Source organism: Scatophagus argus, chromosome 22, assembly GCF_020382885.2.
Source record: "Scatophagus argus isolate fScaArg1 chromosome 22, fScaArg1.pri, whole genome shotgun sequence".
NCBI classification, from domain to species: Eukaryota; Metazoa; Chordata; class Actinopteri; family Scatophagidae; genus Scatophagus; species Scatophagus argus.
This window is the reverse complement of record NC_058514.1, coordinates 3,632,637-3,653,857: the sequence shown is the minus strand read 5'-3', so window position 1 is coordinate 3,653,857 and position 21,221 is coordinate 3,632,637. Positions and strand designations below refer to the sequence as shown.

The following is a 21,221-nucleotide window of genomic DNA, read 5'->3' as shown; positions in this document are numbered from 1 at the left end:
CACGTGGTATAAAGGTCCACCAATAGCAGCTTGACAAAGGACCACGATGCCAGTCGACGACAGTGGAACCGGAAAATAATAAGTAACAAGAAGACGGACAAGAAAAGAAGTTTATAACAGACGGCTACAAAAACATAATTCGTTTTATGGTGGCTTTGTCTTGTGAAGTGCCACACTAAGGTATGTACAATATCGGGCTACTATCTAAAAGTGAAAACGTTCAAAGGTAAAAAGTTGGCTGTGGACATCTGAATCCCAGACAGACTAGATCTGGGAGCGGTAAAAGGCCGATTTTTGAGTCAGACATTTATACTGATTTAGTCATGTTTATTTCCCATCAGGTCTTCGGGAATGATTTGTATTAATGCCCCGTAAGGCCGTAAAGACAGAGAAGCCTCCCCTGCTGTTCCTGCAGCGGGCTTCGTGTGGAGCCAAACTCCAAAATGTTCCTGAAGTCAGAGCAGCTCTCAACCCCAAAGAGTTCTTCACTGAGAAAGAAGAGCACAGCGGATCAGCTCTTCATTCGTGGGTATGTGTTCAATATTTTCTAACGCTTTCGGGGTTGTGGCATGGCTCTAAGCAACACTAAATGTTGGAGCTTAAATTGTGTGCAGATGAACATAACCTTCCTGTGCAGTTATGTCACCAGTTTCATTCATCCATTTGATTACTGTGGTTTTTAATCTTTTAGGTAAGCCCACAGTTTGACATTTCACTTGCAGCTTCACCTCCAGTGAGACGAGGCAGGAGAAGATGCCAAACCGCCACAAGCATCCTTGACAGTTGCAGTCAGCTGTCGAGGAAAACCAGCGTGTGCAAATTCCCCTCGTTGACGTTTCAGACAAGGTCAAGAGAGCAATCTCACCAAGCAAAGTGTACACACCAAAAGAAAGCCACAGAGTGCGCTGTTGTTTCTGACAAGGGAAACCAACCACGGGGATCTTGCCAAATTAAAAGGACCGTTTCAAGTGCGCGGTACTCTGACACGCCAAAGAGACAGACGACTTCAGTCAGAAAAAGAAATGCGGAGAGAGTTTCGGATGGTGCTGCATCCTCCAGCCGACGTTTCGACCAACCTGAAACTCCCCGTGTTCAAGCGACAGAGATATGCAGAATCCCAGGAGATGGTGCTTCAACACCTGCCTCTAATGAGTTTAGCACCACAGAGGTAACCATCAATCCACCACCTGATGTGGACACTCCAAAAGTGATACAAGAAGGGGGTAGTGGTAGTCCCTCCTCTGTACACTTGCTACTGCCTCAGTCATGTACACCGCCATGTAATCAGCCACCTGACATTTTGGTGGCCGACACACCAGAGAGGGATTATGGGTTGAAGGTGACATGGAGGAGGAGGAGGGGTTTGATGTTGTTGTTAAAAGAGAGGGGCCATCTCTCTGATTCAGATGTTTTAATTCACAGCTGATGTAAAGAGCTGGTAAGAAGAGATGCAAAGAAAAATGGCAGTATTGGAGATGTATTGATTATTTGTTGAACCTCTTCTGGGATCCGAACTCTTTCTATGAGTTATTTTTATTGCACTGAATGGAGCTGCTGCATACTGAAGTGACTGTGACATTTCAGTTCACTGGCTATTTACACAATATGAAATAACATGTTATAAACAAATCAAAATTACAACGATTACTGCAATATCCCAGTGGAAATCTGTTTCTGTGAGGGAGATTTTTGGTTAGACAGACCCCAGTTATACAGTACAGTAACAGATTATGTTGCACATCAACACAGGCAGTCCATATATACAATGACAATACAGTGACCTATAACAAAATACACACATTGTTATTTTTGTGCTCCAGCTTTTTAATGGCAGATATATGAGAAAGGTTGCATCCATATAGACTGTAATTGATATCATATGGCCAACATTTAGCAAAACGCTGCATAATTTTGTCCATGAATTGAAACCTTGTGAAATAAAATCAAGGGTGCTTGCAAGCAGACAGTTGGCAACGCTATGTACCTTAACATCCCCTTTTGTCTTTCATATGTGTTGTATAAAGTACAGAGAAATAAATGTATAACTCCAAAGAGCATTACTGAATTCTTGTTTTATTAGGACTTCTTTCAGCCCATAAATAGTAATAATGAAACCCAAAAGAAGAACACATTTCTCTCTGCAATTTAATAAAAATGAAGACAAACTCATACGCTTCTAAACAAACACTCTGGGGAAAGATTTTGGTGCATGTTTTCAGAAATGGGTGTTTGTGACCATGTTAGGGAGAAATGACATCGTTATTTGCAGCCGCTGGTAACAGTACCAAATCCTTTCATATTAATCTTTTCGGTGGGTTATCAATAGGGTTGTTTCTCATGGCTGCCAGGCACCTTTGGATTAAAGCGACTGCATATTTCAAGGTAAAAGGGATAAAAAAAAAGGCAAACTCTATATGAGGACAGCTCTCCACCCTTCTGCTACAAGTCCACCAATCAACTCTTACCTAAGTAATCTGCAGACCAATAGGAGCGACCGTTCTTGGTTCGTTCGGTAACTAAGGACCGAGATACAGAGTTCTTCTCAACCGCGTCCACAAAAATTATTGCTGCACGAGGATCTTCCTTAGCAACCGTGGATAAACATGAGTTACTACAGCATAAGGTAAAGTAAAATATACATTACGTGTACGTTACGTTGGTATTTGTTCGGCCAGCTGTAGAATGAAAGGCTAGTCGGCGTAGTCGCCGTTTTCTGTAGCCCGAAAAACTTAACTGTCGCCCACAACTTTTATAAAGGCACCACTGCTTACAGTACAGACTGGGCTTGGGCAGCTACCGTTAGCTTCTGTGGGTAACTAGCTAGCTATAACACTCCACAGCTGGCAGAAAAACACGGATGACAGTTACCGTGTCTAACTTTATCTTTTTGACTATGCATGTTTGGTCAATGAATGTCAAGCCTAGTGAGCAAACTAACGGTCGTGGTGTCACAGCACAGAATCGCGTCACAAATCGCTGTAACGTCTTAGAAAAACAGTCGAAAAGGAAAGAAAGAAATGGATCAAGGGACGCTACATTAAAGCTACCACAAGTGGCTAACATGCTTTATTAATATGTAGCTTGCTGATAAACCACGTATCCATTAGCCTGGATGTGGGGCGTTTGGAAAATGGACCTCAGTGACAGTGAGCGAAGTCATCTAACGTTACTAATAGAAAACCCGATCCACATATGTTTAGGTGATACATGTCCGGAATGCCTTGTTTTTTTTGTGCATTTTGACGAGCAATTTGCTTAACTATTTTCGTCGAAACAATTTAGATTAAAAAAATAATTGCTCCGCACCTCCCGAGGTATGTAGGATTGCGTCGAGTTTTGGTGTGTGGGGTGACAAAACGGAATCTAGCGCTCTCTGTTTGATCACAGTGTATCAAATGATGTAGTGGTAGCAGCACCAGTCAGGCACTCTGACTGTTTGTCTTTGAATACAGTCGAGCAAGAGAGATATGGGGAAAATGTTTGCATGCCGTGTTTGAGCATGCCCTTTTGGTGTCTGCTCAGTGTCAAAGCATTCCTGTATGGTAGTTACGTGTCCTCGTCTCCAAAATGAGCAACTAAAGCGGACCTAATGCATTAATGACTAAATAATTAAGAAAGTCAGTAAGCGAACGTAAATGACGATTTTTTTCTGGCACTTGAAAGCAACAGCAGGGATTGGATGGAGACACGTACAGTCTCAGAATTCATCTCCTCATAATGCACCACTGTCCTCCAGGTTTCTTCTGATGTCCACTCTGCTGATCATGCAAACAGGTGTTGGGGAAAGGAGTGATGTGTGTGTGTGTGTGTGTGTGTGTGTGTGTGTGTGTGTGTGTGTGTGTGTGTGTGTGTGTGTGTACATGATGGAAGCCACACAATATCAAGCACTTGAGCAGAGGTCTGCTTTCATTTTGGAGGGAGATAAAAATCAAAGCAGCTCCCACCCTTTCCTGTCGCACTCCCAGTCTGCTTATTTGATTTTTTTCCCATTTGTAGGCAGGGGTTGCCTTTCAAGGCACGGACACACGGACACACACACGGCCAAATACTGTATGTGACTTTCTTTATCCAGGAATTATTCTTAAATTATATTTGCCCTACATAAATTCACAACCTGAATAGTGCTGGTCGTTGGTTGGTTCATGAGTTAGAAAATGCATTGGCATGTCTATCACCCTGTTTTCCCCCCGGGTGTCTAACAAATGCAGTGATTTTACACAAGGAAAGCTCTTGGCTTTGTAACCGCGATAGTTTAAGAATGTTAGACACAGCAATGGACTCATTCCTGATTAGCACTCCAGCTGTGATGCACACTGCTCTGGAGGGTCAACCAACCCAGACAGCTTGCGATAAAGTTCACAGATGGCTGACTCAGCATCTTTAATGATCAACCTTCAAAGATAGTTGAATAAGAAGCCTTTTCTCTGCATTGTGTCGCCTTGTTATTACTCTCTCACAAATTATTATTTATCATTGGTAGAAGTATTATTACTATTAACAGTATTTATTTATTAAGAACAAAGATCTCTTGAATATTTACTCTCTTTCTCTTTAATTGGTTTCAGTTGACAGAGTGAAGTGGTTACATATCACCGAGTCTGCTTGCAGAGCTGACACATCTGAGGATCGACAGTTTTCATAACAGCATGATGAATATAGCGCTGGAAGGACTGCTTACATGAGTCTGGTGTTGAAAGTGGGAGGCTGATGACGTCTCCTGGTTCTTTGTTGCACTACACTGTCATTGCCAGAGCCAGTGATAAGAATGTAGCACATAACCTCAATTAGAAATGGGACATCTGTACTTTAACGGCACCTAAAGGCTTTCAGTATCAGCCTACAATCATCAGCTAGAAGGTAATGATGGATAACAGTCTCCGAGGTTATTACTGCTAATAACTGAAGCTTGGTGTGCCAAAGCTCTCTCATATTACCCATAGTGGAGGCTTTGCTTTCATTCTGGGCACAGATATATAATATGACTTACCACCATAGTCACAGGCACAAAGGCATCTGTTATTGCAGTGCAAAACATCATAACATCATGCACAGTACAGTTTCACAGTGTACAGAAGAAGAAGAAGAAGAAGAAGAATCGCTATATTGGCAGTATATATATTTTTACATACACACACTGTATGTATATATGTGAATTTGTCTTCTGCATTTAACCCATCCTTAGTTGAACACACATGCAACAAAATTGCCAGCACGGTCAGTTCCAAGTGGTTTCTTTCGCCACCAGACACTTAAAGAAGAGCAGTTGCCATTTCTGTAAGGCTGCCTAGACAAAGTAAAGCATCACTGTAGGACAGTCATGAGTTAAGTGTGTCCCTTGGTGTCCCCAGGGGAAATAGTATTATTATCAACTCTTGTAGCTTATTTCCATCATTTGTTTTCAGCTTAGTAATTACTCCCTCTGTGGAATGATTCCCCTGCTTATCATGGGTTGACTTATATGCCATTTTACTGCTGTCTCTTAGGACAAACGTACACAAACATACTCCTTGTTTTTTCCCTGCTTTCTTTCCCTCGCTTTTGCAAATAGGCACAGAAAAAAAATAATTGGGAGGACCTGGTTTCCTAGCAACTAGATTAAGGTCTTCACACCGTGTCTGTTTTTAGAAAGGGTAATCCATAGGTTTGAGTTTATTGAGTTACCTTTTTATAACAGCATGTGCTTTTCAGCATTGCCAGGACGATCTCAGACTGGAACATCTTACTCCTAAGCTGAGAGTCAGACTGTCATAATCCAGTAATGTTGACGGGGCATTAATGTTCAGAAGAAGTTTGGGCTATTTAAAGCTTGATAAATTCCAACTATTGCATATAACTGAGATGCCAGACAGAATGTACATCTGTGGCTTGACATATGTGGAGTCACCCTTATGAATCAGAGGAAATGAGCCGCGTCTGATTGCTGAGTCTTTCAGATAGTTACCGGAAAGTAGTCGGTCAGTGAAATAAGGGAACTTGGGTGATAGCAACTATTCTCATTTTTAGAAGCTCCAGATTTTGTGCTGTTATAGTTGATCTTTGCAACACTAGCATCTCGGCCTGTCACTTTCATACCCAGATCCCCTGCCGAGTCCTTGTGCGTTGCCTGAAGTGTGAAGTCATGGTAACAGCCCCAAGCCTCCCAACCTCAGTCTGCCTGGGCACTGGTTGCTGTCACTCCCCTGGGTGGGATGTAGCTACTCTTTCTCAGCCACATAATAGCAGAGATGTTGGAGCCTGCAGGGCTTACTGCTGGGTAGGACTGCACAGCAACTCTGAGCTCTAGTGTAGACGAAGATTTTTGTGGTACTGTAGATAGAAGAGCCCTGGACTAGCATTCCTGCAGCTGCCTCCATGGACACTGTAAAAAACGGGGGATCTCAGCCTGTCTACAGCCGCTGGTCATACAGGTAGACGCACACACAGGCACTCATATATCACGATCTGGGCACTATAGAGGCAGTTGTTTGAAAATAACCTCCTCTGTCTGCTCTCCAAGACTTGCATATTTTTTTTTGTAAACACACATGTGTACGCGGACCAGCACATTCGTGCTCTAGTTCCTCAAGCTGTATTGGCTGCTCAGGATTGAGAACTCCAGAGTGGCCTGTGCCAGGACAGAGGTCAGCGCCACTATAATGTTTCTTCCAGCCATCCCTCTGGCCAGCTGAATGGCTGAGCTGCAGTCAAAGATGTGCCTCTCGCTCATGTTTCTGCCACCATGTCGTTACTTATTCAGAGCATCGTTCTGTGACTGTGCTGTAACCAGAGTTGATGATTTACGTGTGTGTGTGCGTGTGTGTCCGACTCGTTTCCTTTTTGTTTTTTTCCTATGCTGTTGGCTGGTTGATTGGAACACTCACGTAACAAAGGATGTGCTTAGAATATCCGTCCAACTGATTACTCAAACAGCTGAAATGGCTATGACTGTTAAATGTGTCCTCTTTCTTCATCAAGGCTCAGTAAAGTTTAGATTCAGATATAATACTGGTATTGTGTACTGTATGTAATTTGTACTCTTAAAGTTTTTGCCTTAAACAGTGATCCAGTTTGTTAAGATTTTAGCTAAAGTTTGTTCATTGCATTTAGATATCCTTGGGGCACTCAAGGATTTAAGAAGCGTGACACTGAGCATGACAACAGTGTGCTGTGTTTCTTCTTCTTTTATTTTTCTTCCACTGGCACATCTAAAAGACAAGGGGGGGCCATCGACTGGCTGAATTTTGCTAATTAACAGTTTGCAACTTTGAAGGTCCATTCCACCACCTAATGTATCAGAGGGTGTGGACACTGCACTTGTTAAGGAAATTCGTATTATCAGCCACAGCAACAGTGTTAAGTAGACAAGAACAGAAACGTCCATCTCCCTATAAAAACTCTGTAGGTGTGCAAAGTGATGCAGAGAAAAGAGAACAGCAGATAACAGTTCACTTGCTATGTTTTTTGGCAAACAACATCCAGGCTGCCCAGTTTCTTGCCTTAACAGCGAGGTTGCCAGGTTTGGTTTGGTAACATCACGCCGGTGCTCAGCAGCTGTACGTGCAGAGGGATAAACTGCACTGTTCTATGCTTGTCCAGTTGTAAACAAGCTTCTCAGTGTTTACGGTGTTGTAACTGGTTGTGACTGACCAGTTTTGCTTAAATTAACTATGCAGGTTAAGAGTTAAAGTCCGCGAGATGCCACCTAGCCTAGCCTAGCCTCACAACGGAAGACAACAAGCACTATGCTTGTCCGCCTTTCATTCTTTAGACATTTTTTTCAGTTTTCTCTGCCTGCCATGCACTGACCCACAGGGAAATAAGCATTTAATCTTATCAATCTTCCTCTTATGCTGTGTGCTCTCTAAGTTTGAAGCTGAATTGCCTGTGGCAGGACAGAAATTAAATTATGCTCATTCAACTTTCACATTCCCTTTCGAAGTGGCAACGGCCTTTCATTAAAAGGAACAACAGCCAAAATAGACTGCATGTAAGATCCCTCTGGTTAATGCCATGCAATTTCTTAATGGCTTTGATATTTTCAACTGATTTATGATATTTTCCTCCAGTTACTAGTCAACTTTTGCGCCCTAAATCACCAGTGGTGTGATAGGCAGTTATTACCATTACATTATTTAGTGCAATAAAATTATGTTAGTCAGATTTTATCTTTGTTGTTGCCTCCCAAAAGCCTCCCACCAAATGTTCATGCCCATAAATGTTTTGATGTTGTTGTGCGCCTCCAAACAAATTACACGCCCCAGCAGACCCTTCCCTCTGTCAGTCTGTAAATCTTTACAGCACAGTGCTAAGACCTCCAATTACAGCGACGTCCAAGAACTGGCTGCAGGTTTTTAATCAATGCTGGTGGAGGTGCGCAGCTGACGGAGCTGAAATCTCCATGGTTACCTCAGTCTGACACACAAGGAAGGGACAACAGTGGCGTGTCCTTCTCTTGTCACCCAAGCTGTGATGGACTAATGAAACATTGATCACTCACAGCTATGATGAGGCACTCTCCAAGTGTGTGTGCGTGTTTTCCAATAACATTTGTGGTAGATGACATTCTCTCAACCTCCAGAAGATTGAAGTATTAACGACAATACTGTGAAGGATGTCTTTTATCTCGTGCTGCACCTGTTGTGTAGCTGTCTTCTGTCCTCATTATCAGCTTGACTTTATCAAGTAATTATTGTCTGCCTAAAGCACAGTGTCTGTAGTTGACTGCAAAAGCTTTCTTGTTTCATTCAAGTCTCAAATCAACCAGTAAAAACACCACATGAAATCCGTTCTTGTTAGTTTTTGATCTTGTTGCTGCACCAATTTTCACATTTTTCCATCTGTCCTTTTGATGCTGGTGCCAAATTGCCGTTTTCCCCGAAGACCCTCCAGCTCTGCCAGTTTCTCCTCTAACTCAACATCAAGGTAAGCAGCAATACACTCACCCATAAACACACACACACACACACACACACAACCATACTATCAGAAAACATTCTCATTTCTGTGACTTCAATTTCCTGGTTAACAAATGATTTTTGATTAAGATGCTCTGCCACTAAACCATAGTAAACATTACAAAAACATTACACTGAGCGTATTGTTGTTCCGTGGATCAAGGCCACAACTAAATTATTTTCATTTTTGATTAACATATATTCATGAATGAATAAATGAATTAAATAAAATCACAGAAAAACCCCCCAAAAAATGCACATTACAATCTCCTTGAGTGCAGATTATTAACCCAAAGGTATTCAGTTTAAAATGATAGAAAACAGAGAAAAACAACAAATCTTCACAACTGTTTGGACACATGGCAATCAAACTGCTTCACGACGTGTCAAAGATGTTCAGAAGTCTCTTATGATTGCACATCTAAGCTGCAAACAGTCATAATTTCTGTGTGACATTTCTTTGTTTGACACGCTTTACAACAGTACATGGAAGCTACCATAAAAAGTACATACAGTACCGATACAAATAAAAGATTGTGTTTAAGGTTGAAGACGCCGTGAAAAAGTCTGATTTTGTAATGTTATGTAGTGGGTGTTTCTTCAGCCATTAATCAGACTGTGCTTTGTGGCATGGAAACAGCGTGATCAATAACACAGCCTGAGGGGAAATCTAAGTAAACATTTTAATCAGAGTTATTTATGTGCTGGTCTCGTTACTGGACACAGTCGCATTAGTCTGAGACAAACGTTTTTTTAAGGCTGCAGTCCTTCAGTAACAGTTTCCTAACCAGCAGACTACGGTGACTTCTCCCAGTGCTTAGCGTTTAGTTCACCTTCACGACTTTCACCCATCTCTTTCCTCACCATCCTAAGTGACAGTCCCTTATGTGTAATTAAAATCTACCACCACCCTCCACACTCCAGCCCTCCTCTCTGTCACCAGCACCTGCTCCCAGGTGGCCTCCCAGGGGACCCATGTGTTTGCAAATGTCAACAGTGAGGGCTACATGGAGAAGGATGTATGAGCGTTAATGTGACACACGGGTACGGGATGAGTCATTTTGACGCGGAATCGACAGATCACGACTCAAGCAAACGCAGGCCGTTGGCCTGCAGATGAGGATGTTCATAAAAGCCAGGCTTAATAAAAGCTTATTAAAGAGCTTGAGTTCTTTTTGGTTTAAATGGGTTTCCGGAACTCGTCACCCTGACATTCAGTCATTCAGTCACTGTCCTTCACAGATGAGATCGAGGCCCTTAAGTAGTGTGTCATCAAGTACACATGAGAGCCGTGAGAAGGATGTGAGCGACCGAGGGAGATGGAAATCGGCAGTGAAAATGAGCGAGTCGAGTATCTGATGAGGTTTCCTGATGAAGAGATTTGAAGACTTCCCTTAATCCTTTTCCGTATACATAAAAAAAAAAAAAAACTAATTTCAGCCCAGCAGAATGTTTGATGTTTAAAGATGTGCCTGACAGGAAAACAGGAAAAGATGAAAGAAGTGAGAAATGGCCCACACATCACATCAGCATGCGTGTGTGTATGTTTCACAGAAATACTGCAGGTACAGACTCCTGCTGCTGCCCTTCTCTTTCCTCACGGTAGCCAAGCAACACGTGCCTGGTCCCCTCACATAGGTGTCCAGGGTGAATGCCCAGAGGACCCAGACCGCAAGGCATTCTCTCAGCTGGAGCTTTGTCCGTTTAAATTTTCTTGCTCCTTTCCCTTTCTTTCACAAACTTGCTTTCGTTTTTTTTTCTTTTTCTCGCTCAGAGAATGAGTTCCCAGCATGTGTCTCCAACAGGTTCAGAAGGTCACTTTATAGCCTGTAGATTTGTCATTACTTGGTTTTAGGTTGTTGTTGCTAAACCCTATTAATGCCTTCATTGTTTTATTTCAGAGAAGACAGCACAGGACGCAAAGTCTTTAGTGTCTGACTTGATAAGGAAAATCAGATTTGGTGTAGGTGCTGTGTGAGATCTCTAACTCTTCTTTGTCTCTGTAGTGCCATTGAAGATGACAGTTCCAGTCTTATGCAGCAGAAGCTGGAAAAACAGGTAGGAAGCCAAGCTGCACTCACAAATGAGCAACACACTTTCTGACAGTTGCTTTGACAGCTCTCTACTCACACACACGCTTTGTTTTAGGTTGAGAGCCAACCTGTTGTCTTTGTAAGCACCTGCCAAGATTTTGCATGTAAAATTTAAGGGCTGAGATGCCACTCCGGTGTCACTCAGGGGTGCCTGCTGTTGGCAGGAGTGGCTCCAACATCACTGCAGCACCATGCAGTTTAGGGATTAATGTTGTTAGCGTGGAAATCTCCTGCCTTTCACCTGCCCAGTCACTTGGAATTTTAATGCTTACTTGCTCGTGGCACAGATTGTTTTCTTTTATCCAGCCATTACCTGACAAAGCGCTTCTTCTGTCGCACACGTGTTCTCTTTTCAACCTGCACCTCTGCAAGAATCCCCATCCTAAAGCTTGCTGAAGAGCTGCAGTGCAGAGCTTTGATTTAAGCTGTGAGCTCCACTATCTCACACACTAGGCAGAAAGGAACAGGAGGGCCAGATTGGTGAGTTCAAAGAGAGAGAAAAGGATTTAGTGCAGGGTTGCTGGCTTTGTGAGTGTGTGTGTGTGTGTGTGTGTGTGTGTGTCATGGCCCCACTGTGGCTCAGTGCAGCACACTTTCAGCTGAGTCCAACTTGCTTCACTTGAGGATCTTCTGCTCTTACATAACTCAAGGACAAATATGTGTCTACAAACGCCCAGAGGGTCACATGCAGGTTATGGAAATACGTAAATATTAATCGATAAGAAGTCACATCATCTTTTTGTTGTGTTTTCACTCAGTTCAGTGTGAACCATTCAGACCATTATAATACTCAGAGCCCCATGGCTGTGACCATATCTCACTTTGAGCACCTCTCTGTATCTCTCTCTCTTTCTCTCTGTCTGTCTCTCTCTCTCTCTGTCTCTCTCCCTGTCTTTCTCTCTGCCTCTTGCTCTCTATCTGTCTCTCTCTCTCTCTCTCTCTCTCTCTCTCTCTCTCTCTCTCTCTCTCTCTCTCTCCCTCTCTCTCTCTCTCCCTCTCTCTCTCTCTCTCTCTCTATCTGTCTCTCTATCTCTCTGTCTCTCTCTCTCTCTCTCTCTCTCTGTCTCTCTCTGTTTTTCTCTCTGTCTCTCTCTCTCTCTCTCACTCGCTGGAGTGCTAATGACTGCTTATTCAGTTAGCAACGCTGGCCTTGCGTACACACACACGCACACACACACACACACACACTGGCGCTCAGCGTTTGCCAGAGAGACGGACCTTTTTTTCCTGTCAGAGGAGACCACATAGTGCAGAGGAGGCTGTTGTTTTATCGATTTCAAACTCCAGGAGAGGAATGAGGGACGGGGAGTCTTGCCCAGCAGGAGTGCTGCTCTTTGGAGAAGAACGTAGTTTCATCTGACCGTCAAGACAAATGGGACTTGTGGTGTTTTTTATATAGAACGAACTGTTAACTTTGGCTCACTCTTGTTCAGGATGTCAATGGAGCGGGTTAGTAGCATCTAATTCTTATTTTCCTCATATATTTTCTCGTCATTTGTCCAATGAGTGACAAATGTCTGTCTGAAATGGGAAACAGAGATGAAAATCGACCCAGTGTTCTCTCTCTGACTATATCCATTTTTTTTTGTCAGATTTGGCTTTGCAAAGACATTAATATACACTATGTATCCTCCAGTTAGATGAATGCTTACTTCTTCTCATGTTTTGCCTGATACAGGAAAGACCGCATGAAGTCACATCCTGGTCTCAAAATGACAAGTACCGGGACTTTACAACACAATGGAGTGCAAAAATAGTTTATCTTAAAATAGCAGCTTGAAGGAAAGGCAACATGAACTGGTCAAACTTTGATTATATGAAGAACAAGTTCAGAGTGTAGGCTGACAGTGCCGACAAAAATCAATCTTAAGAAGTCATTAAACCTTTGTTTAAGTGTCGTGTTCAGTTGGTTCTGATGCAGTTTGACGTTATTCAGCTGTCAGTACGTTGACAAAATGCAGAATAAGTCACATCATGCAATGTCAAAATTCAAAACAGCTTGAGGCCCGATTCACTTTTACATACACATTCACCATCAGGAGTCCTCTGTGGTTTTTTTTCTCTCCATCACCGTTGTAATGCATCTCGAAATTTGCTAATATTTGCACATCCATTCATGGCACAAACAGTAATGATGTTCATTGTGATAATCCTGCCTTATGTTTTATTCATTTGTCGCCTTTATTTATAGCCATAAAGTGAGTATGCAAATCCTTTTCCTCTTAAAGCAGAGCCCTTTGAAATGATAAAACACGTCTAGCTCCAGTTTATTAAGCTCTCAGGCCCATCAAACACTTCTACTCTTCTTCTCTTCTATTGCTTGAACATCTTTTTACTTATTTCTTTCCTTCCCTCTCATGCTCATGTGATTACTGGGGTCATTGAGCTATATTTTCCCATCTGGTGTCAATGCACTCAATGCCTCTTTGCGCTCGCAGAGATTGTTGTTTCACACTGATCCACTTTTTTGCTCAGAAGTCATGGCAGTGGCTGCAGATGCTGCTGCAGAAGGAATGAACCAGAGAGACAGATTTCTTAGAGTTACTCTCAGTGAGTTATGAAAGCTTTTTGGTCAAATATGAAACAAGGCCTTCTGGTCTCTTCCAGCTCACTAAATAGCATCACTAAACAGGACTCGTTGTTGTGCATTTGATGCGCTAATTAAGGCGCTTGCGTAACCCACGGGCTGCTTTGACCACAGAGGCTTGGGGGAGTCCTGGGGGGGGACACAACATTACCAGGATGAATTGTCTGACTTAACTGAAACTTCATCACAAATCACTGTATGCTATGCCACACCAGTCGAGGAAAACTGATGATGACTTTGTTGACTGGACTATTGCTCATTCTTCAATACAGCATAACACCAGCTATCCATTGAACTAATTCATTGCACTTTCTGTATTTCGTATTTTTATTTACATTGAGTCATATATTCTATCATGTAGCTGTGCAAGAATTAATCCTGCTGTCTAATTGGCCTTAAGAGGATGCAGCCCCCTTTCCTCCTGCTGTAGGACCAGGGGATCTGAACACTGTGTTGTCATGTGACTCGTCCAGCTGAGACTGCTGTTTAGCCGTGCGAGTGCTGTGGTTCAGTGTTGTCCAAAGTAAAGTATCTTAAACATTAGATAGATTTCGATGTAGTTTTGTACAGACATTCATGATCCCAGAGGATGAATGACTTTTCTGATGCTTTCTCGTCTTCCGCTGGCAAATTTTCAGTTGTCCAGTACTCTCAAAATACTAACCAATTTCCCATCAGACTCAGCTGGACTTAATACATACTCAGCACGTAATACATACTAATGAAATTACCCTCAGCTCATTGAGTGCACATGTGTTGCTTGACCAAATGTTCTCAACCTCTAGTAACATTTAATCGAAGGCTCATATATAAATGCAGGAATTTTCCGGTCACGTGTCATGGAAGTCAGCACATTTATACATAGAATGAGGTTTCACGCCATTTCCCCTCCCTTGTTTGGGCCACAGAGGGCATTGCTGGAGCAGAAGCAGCGAAGGAAGCGTCAGGAACCTCTGATGGTTCAGCCCAACACAGAGGCTCGGCCCCGGCGCTCCAGGACACGGCGCGGTGAGGAGCAGGCCCCTCTGGTAGAGTCCCAACTCAGTATTACCAACGATGTCATCATGGATGGTGAGGAGCTGTTTTTATGTTGCAGGTCATGTGCTACGTTCCGTGTGGAAGATGAAGGAGGGGAATTATGTGTTTGAGTGTATTTTATTTGTTCAAAATCAAATAGGATCATGTGCTAGGACAGATCTTGGTGAGATCTAGAGGCTTGTAAGTGCAGAAAATTTCTGATTTCTGATTACACGCATCGTTTTATTTCAGCCACCAGTTTTTAAAATTTGCAGCAGCAAAATCATTTATGTTTGATGTGTGAAAACTGCTTTCTCGTGTGTCAGTGGACTGATTTGCCTGGTAGAGAGGCTGACAAGCTGAAGATCTGAATCTAAAAAGATCTGAATACATCAGGTGGAAACACAGCTTCATAGAAACTCAGTGCTGCTTTTCAGTAAATGTGACTCAGGTCCAGCAGAGCTTGGACACAGACACACAGTATCACAGCATCCTTACATCTGTGGTACCTTTCTGTCATCTGTCATCCCCTGCTGTAGGTATTGATGGCCCAGCAGCTTTTTTGGGCTCAGAAGCCCCTGATCTGGGAATGAAAATCCAAATTCTGTCATCAAGCCAGTCCCAGTCCCAGTCCCAGTCCCAGTCCCAGATACAGCCTCAGTCCCTGTCGCCCACTGCCGAGGAACCTGAGAGGGATGGAGACACTGTGACGCTGCTGGAGCCCAAGACAGATATCCACGAGTTACTGCAGAAACAAGGTGACTGTTCTTACAGTACTCATCTGTTCTCATTCCCCTCTTCATCCCTCCTCTCCTGCTTCCTCTCATCAACTGATTTCTCTCTTCGCCACTTAACCAAAATGATAGTGTGTTTTTGTTGCGTGTAGCCTGCTGCTATATTCAGCGTGTGTTAATGTAGCTTTAGTTGTAAATCACTCCAGATTAGCAGCAATTATTAAATCGGACTTCCTGACATTTAGCACTCTGCTGCTGTAGTATGGAGTACGTATGCAGATGGTGGGGCGATTGATGGCGACGCAGTGAGAAATGGGTCTTTTAATAATAGACCAGGGCATTGTTCATACCGCAGTGCTCATCTGTGGCATCATTACAGCGTCTGCCACCCACACTCATCAGCCAGCTGGCAGGGATTTTAAAAGTTTATGGAACATGTACTAAAATCTAGCCCAGAGTGGATGGTGCACTCCTCACATCCAACTGCTACTGTGAAGCCAGAACAAGTTCGTCCACAGTAAAAACATGTTAACTTTCTTTTAAAGCAATAAGGTCAAAGGTAACACAATGTTAGCATTGCAGAGCCACAGCTCAATCATGGGTCAAGTGATCAAAAGCAGCTCTTTTCTCCTGGGCTTCAGTGTGCCGTAGTAACAAATGTCATTGTCCTTCTCAATAATGCAAGCCCTCATTGTTAATGTCAGCCCAGTTTAGCAGGGGAATATGTCCTCGGGACCTTCAGCAGGTATTTTTGGCTCTCTGTCTTTGCATTAATACCCAGCCCCTGAGGAAACGGAAGAAATAGACCATTCTGAGGTACATTCATATTTGATCAGCTCATTCAGCCAAGATTTGCTTTTTTGGCCGTCTGTGCTATGCGGTAATTATTATGTGGATGTGTGTCTTTTTTCATTTTTTTTTTTTTTTCAGCAGGTCGTTGCTTAGCCCATTATGAGTCCTCTCTGACATTTCCAGATGGTTGATTTCATAAGCCACTGGCTCACACAACTTTGCTCTGCGTTTTAATTGGAGCCCTGGAGTCACTGTTAGAGGGATGCTAACATTCGCAAGCTGCCTGTCTCGATGCTTCTCACTCTCTCAGGTGTAGCTGCATATCCTGGCCCCATTGCTCTTAAAAACCCCAGTCTAAGCACTGGGTCACATTATATTTCTTGTTTAGAATTGCTTTGGCCAGTGTTGTCCCACTCCCCCTGATCTCTAACCTGCCCATGACATGCTGGTAGAAGGAGGAAGTGTCAGAATGTCTCTTTTGTGTGTGTTAGACGCCTTTTATTTACCGTATTCACTTCAAAGCTGGAGATTGAATTACAGCGATAAGAGATACTTACGCATCACGTCTGACCGACCGCATTATTATCATTTCTTGTCGTGTAATTAACGCAAGTTAAATTTGAATCACAGACAGACATGTCCAATTTTACACATCTTAAACACTACAGAGCTGTGTGGAAATCTCCCCCCTGGTGGACCACTGTCATCAGACAGCACATTAAAATGGGCTCTAGCTGCTGCCACGAGCTGCGTCCTGGCTGATAAATCCAATTATCAACAAAGAGACAGATGTCTCAAGCAGTCTTGACTGGCTGCAGTCAGCTAGGCCCGTTTTACATCTGCATGACTGCATGGCGCTGCCTCTTCACAAGAACACAGATGCAAGTCTGGGAGGGACGTTCAGCCTCATCTCTTGACATTAATCTCACCCATGTAGAAAGTGACGTAGACAAAGATGTATTGTTTGTGACAGGTAGGGCTCCATTTGAGGCCACTAGTCAAATGTGACCTTTCTGTAGGGTTCCGAGCAGAGCTTAACTGAGCGATCATGTTGCTCGGTTTGGTACAAAGCAGTTTTAATTGGTTCAGTTACATTCTCAAGGCTTTGTTCACTTTCTTCTTTTTTGCTGTCAAAGAATCTCCCTCCTATTAAAGAAATACTTTGCTAAAAATTTCAGAGAATTATAAAAGGGAGAGATTTTAACTGTATATTGCACTATTTCTGCATCAACCATTGCTCAAGTATTGCATCAGTTCTTGAGAAATTAGTTGTCAGATATCAAAGACCAAAAAAAACTGTGAAATGCACCGTAGGGGCACTTTAGTACCAAAGCCAAAGACATAAAATGAAGCCTTTGATGTTCCTTTGTGGTTGGGAACATACACCGAGCCTCTCAGATTCATTTTCCTCTTGTCTTGTGCAAATGAGCTTCCCAGCATGAAAATTGTAAAGGCCTCCATGGATCATTAAAGCTCTCTCACACCTTCGCCTCTTCTCCCTCGCCAGGTCTGTCTGGCAGCATGAACTTTGATGAAGCCAGCGAACATGAGGACGATGCGGAGGAGGAGCGGACTCGTTCTCTGTCCTCTAACACAGACACCACCAGACCCGCCTCTGCCGCCAGCGGCAAGGACAATCCGGTGGGTGGCCCATTAGATGCGCTCACCGAGAAGCTTCTAACGTGGACTGTAAAATCCTAATCTTAAAAGTTCATGTTCTCATGTATTCATCGCACCCAGGAGGTGGTGACCCCCGGATCGCCCACAGCAGACAGCGCACTAATCGATGTGGCCAATCTGGAGGAGTTTGTCTTTCGTCCGGCTCCACGCGGCGTCACTGTGAAATGTCGAATCACCCGGGACAAGAAGGGCATGGACCGCGGCCTCTACCCCACCTACTTCATGCACATGGAGAGAGAGGATGGCAAGAGAGTGAGTGTGTGTGTGTGTGTGTGTGTGTGTGTGTGTGCTGTGGGGTCATCGGAAGGCATTGGAGAACCCAAATGATTAGCCAATTAGATGATTAGAGAATTAGCCTCTCAGCATCGGTGTACAGTATGGACATAAATACATTTTTCATTTATTTCCGTCTCTCTTTCCAGGTGTTTTTGCTGGCAGGAAGGAAGAGGAAGAAGAGTAAGACGTCCAACTACCTTATTTCAGTGGATGCCACTGATTTGTCGCGAGAGGGAGAGAGCTTCATCGGGAAACTGAGGTAAAATCACTCTTAGATCTGCTGGTACCTGCATTGTTGCTGCCATTTGTCGACAGCATACCTGAATTTACATCAACAAGGTCAAACTGAATTCTGTGTAAAATCCTCCTTAAAATTTTAATTACAAATTACACAATCCACATGTGACAAACAGCTGCTGGTACAAATCATACTAAAGCTCAGGTTTTGGACACGTACCAGCAGCTCTCAGTAAATGCTTCAAAGCACAGCGCCGTCGCCGCTCCACATGCCTCGGATGTTAGAAACGCTGCCAGCAGCTGACGAATGTGAAATGGTGTGAACATTTCATCGCCAATGTGTATTCTACCAGGTCCAACCTCATGGGCACCAAATTCACAGTGTACGACAACGGCACCAATCCCTGCAAGAACCCCGGGGCGCTGCTGGAAGAGAGCAACACGCGACAGGAGCTGGCTGCCATCTGCTATGTGAGTGAACGGCACGCACACACACACACACACACACTGCGTCCCCCTGCTCATTCACAACAATGAACCGGTTACACTCTCTTTTACTGTTTGGCAGGAAACCAACGTGCTGGGATTCAAAGGACCACGTAAGATGACTGTAATCATCCCTGGCATGAACATGAGTTTTGAAAGAGTCCCCGTGAGGCCTCAGAATGTGAGTCCGATGTTCCTGGGACCGTGCGGTGCTTGAGATTTGAGTGCTGCAAGAACACATGCTTTAAACATTCTGCATTTAGTGAGATTTTATTTCATTTGTATGTGTTGTGTGTTTGATCACAGGAGCAGGAGAGCCTCCTGAGCAGGTGGCAGAATCACTCACTGGACAACCTGATCGAGTTGCACAATAAGGCGCCGGTGTGGAACGATGACACTCAGTCTTACGTGCTGAACTTTCACGGCCGCGTGACCCAAGCTTCAGTCAAAAACTTTCAGATAGTTCACGACAACGACCGTAAGTAACCCCCTCTCGCTAGTCCCCGTTTTGTCCTCTCTGTTCCACACATTCACTGCACTTTCTTACAGCGATGCTGTCTTCTGTTCTCCCCGGACTCTAGCTGACTACATCGTCATGCAGTTTGGCAGAGTGGCAGAGGACATCTTCACTCTGGATTACAACTATCCCATGTGCGCCCTCCAAGCCTTTGCCATCGGCCTGTCGAGCTTTGACAGCAAGCTGGCATGTGAATGAACCGCGCGTTTTGCTTCCTGACCACCACCACCTTTCCCGTCCTCCCTCAGATCTCTTCTCGCTGGGGCTGCTTGGAAGCAGAAGAAGCACAGAAGTTAAGAAACAAATATGAGGTTTTTAAAAAAAAAGGAGGATGCTTATGTTGGTGCTCCGTTGGCCGATCCAACAACCCTCCTGTGCGGTAGCTTTTTTAAGCCGTTTTAATGGGGTCATTTCATTATCACTTTTTTTGTACAGTGTATGTGTGCACACCTAAAGGGAAGAGACAAAGCAAAACGCTCATCTCTCGTCAGACATCTGACTCTGCCATTGTTTGAACGGCAGTGAGATATTTTCTGTTGCTTCTGTCGCCTTTGAATTGGATTTCACTCAGTGCTTTTTGCTACGCTAACGTCGTGGCTTTAAGATGTCATTTAACTGCATGAAGCATTTGGAATTACACAACAACATGGCCTCTCCTCTGGCGCCACCCTCAGGCCAAATCCTCGAGTTATTCAGGAACAAAGAAAAGCAAAGTTGTTTTCTGTTTTTCACAAATCGAACAATCTTTTCCGGTGATTAACGGCTGGTTAGCATCGCTCGGCGCCGGCTTGGCTCCAAAATTTCAGTCTTGTTTACGTCTCTAAATGTGGCTTTGTGGCTTCATCTGCCAGCTGCTTATAACTAACTTTGACGTCATTCTTTTTTATCATGTGGTCATTCCTTGTTTTATTGTTGTGTGGAAGGTGTATTACTCCGAGCAGGCCTGTGTTATGGTTTTTGTGCTTTTCTTTTGTGAATAAGTGTAATTTTTAACTTGTGACCGTGGCTTTTCTGTGTCATAAAAAGTTGTTGGATGATCATGAGAAAAAGAAAAACACTAAGTGAGTGCAGTTTTCCGCCAGGTGTTGTCTGGGGGCAAAGTGAAGCAGCTGCTCATCACTTGATCATTTAAGGCAGTGATCAATGTATATACAATGCCATGTCCTCTTGTGTGATATATTCTGTCTTTGAACATGAAATACTAAATGCCTTTTCAGGATACGGATTTTGACAAATAATGGATATGAGTTAAGCATCAATACGCTAGACAGAGCTTATATTTTCATTAGTGCACAGACAAAGACATTTCTATGAAGCAAAACGGTAAGAAATGAAATGAGGACAAGGGACAGTTTATTGAGCTGAGATGGAGTTGGAGCCAAGTTTGTCCAGCCCACTTTTTGTCCGCTGGAGAGCTTCAAATATTTTACTGCCTGTGCCTCTTCATCTCATCTCCTCCTTAATTAAAGGGAAAGCTTAAGGGAAAATGAATCCTATCCTATCCTTTATATGGCTTTCTGTTATTGTTAAATGTCCTGGATATTTTGTTAATTGATGCACTGTGTGTCTGTGCAGGACAGTGAGAACAGAACTGAAAATGCTGATAGACTACACGCATGTTGAGAGTAATTCTCGCTACAAAACCAACTGTAAACACAGCGCTACACTGACTGAATCAGAATCGGAAGTCGCTCTAATGTGGATGCTTTAAAGAAAAAGTGATCGGTGGGACGTCCTGCTGAAGCTGCTTTTCAGGAGCAGCTGCAATTCTTTCTATATGATGTTTACTGCACAGAAATCCTCAGTAACATGCAAACAGATTCAAATACCTGGTTAGTTGGGCATTGTGCCAGGAACTGATGAAAGGCC

General features: G+C 43.5%; 2 protein-coding genes across 5 annotated transcripts; both read left to right on the top strand.

Annotated features, from left to right (window-relative positions):
• The first annotated feature begins 22 nt into the window (after positions 1-22).
• Positions 23-2,065, top strand: rhno1 (RAD9-HUS1-RAD1 interacting nuclear orphan 1). Its single transcript, XM_046379794.1, has 3 exons — positions 23-180; positions 342-529; positions 692-2,065. Exons 2-3 carry the CDS (start codon positions 365-367, stop codon positions 1,424-1,426), a joined length of 900 nt encoding a protein of 299 aa, XP_046235750.1. The 5' UTR covers positions 23-180; positions 342-364; the 3' UTR covers positions 1,427-2,065.
• A 417-nt stretch (positions 2,066-2,482) lies between these two features.
• On the top strand, positions 2,483-20,401 carry tulp3 (TUB like protein 3). Of its 4 annotated transcripts, XM_046379791.1 has the most exons (13): positions 2,605-2,623; positions 8,860-8,901; positions 10,940-10,991; positions 11,399-11,506; positions 14,522-14,684; positions 15,170-15,388; positions 17,664-17,797; positions 17,897-18,088; positions 18,259-18,371; positions 18,703-18,820; positions 18,918-19,016; positions 19,142-19,313; positions 19,417-20,401. In XM_046379791.1, the coding sequence occupies exons 5-13, from the start codon at positions 14,570-14,572 to the stop codon at positions 19,548-19,550; spliced, it is 1,296 nt and encodes a 431-aa protein (XP_046235747.1). In that variant the 5' UTR covers positions 2,605-2,623; positions 8,860-8,901; positions 10,940-10,991; positions 11,399-11,506; positions 14,522-14,569; the 3' UTR covers positions 19,551-20,401. The 4 variants fall into 4 exon arrangements, with proteins under 4 accessions (XP_046235745.1, XP_046235747.1, XP_046235744.1 ...); XM_046379789.1 differs by lacking the exon at positions 11,399-11,506 and having other exon boundaries at positions 2,483-2,623; XM_046379788.1 differs by lacking the exons at positions 2,605-2,623; positions 11,399-11,506 and adding an exon at positions 5,371-6,407.
• The last annotated feature ends 820 nt before the right edge of the window (positions 20,402-21,221 follow it).

What these genes read in the sequence shown, in the direction of transcription:
- rhno1 (XM_046379794.1), top strand. Translation starts at nt 365, where the DNA reads ATGCCCCGTAAGGCCGTAAAGACAGAGAAGCCTCCCCTGCTGTTCCTG. An exon ending in GATCAGCTCTTCATTCGTGG is followed by an intron (nt 530 to 691) that starts GTATGTGTTCAA and finishes TTAATCTTTTAG; the next exon opens with GTAAGCCCACAGTTTGACAT.
- tulp3 (XM_046379788.1), top strand. Translation starts at nt 6,352, where the DNA reads ATGGACACTGTAAAAAACGGGGGATCTCAGCCTGTCTACAGCCGCTGG. An exon ending in TCCTCTAACTCAACATCAAG is followed by an intron (nt 8,902 to 10,939) that starts GTAAGCAGCAAT and finishes TTGTCTCTGTAG; the next exon opens with TGCCATTGAAGATGACAGTT. An exon ending in TCCCCGTGAGGCCTCAGAAT is followed by an intron (nt 19,017 to 19,141) that starts GTGAGTCCGATG and finishes GTTTGATCACAG; the next exon opens with GAGCAGGAGAGCCTCCTGAG.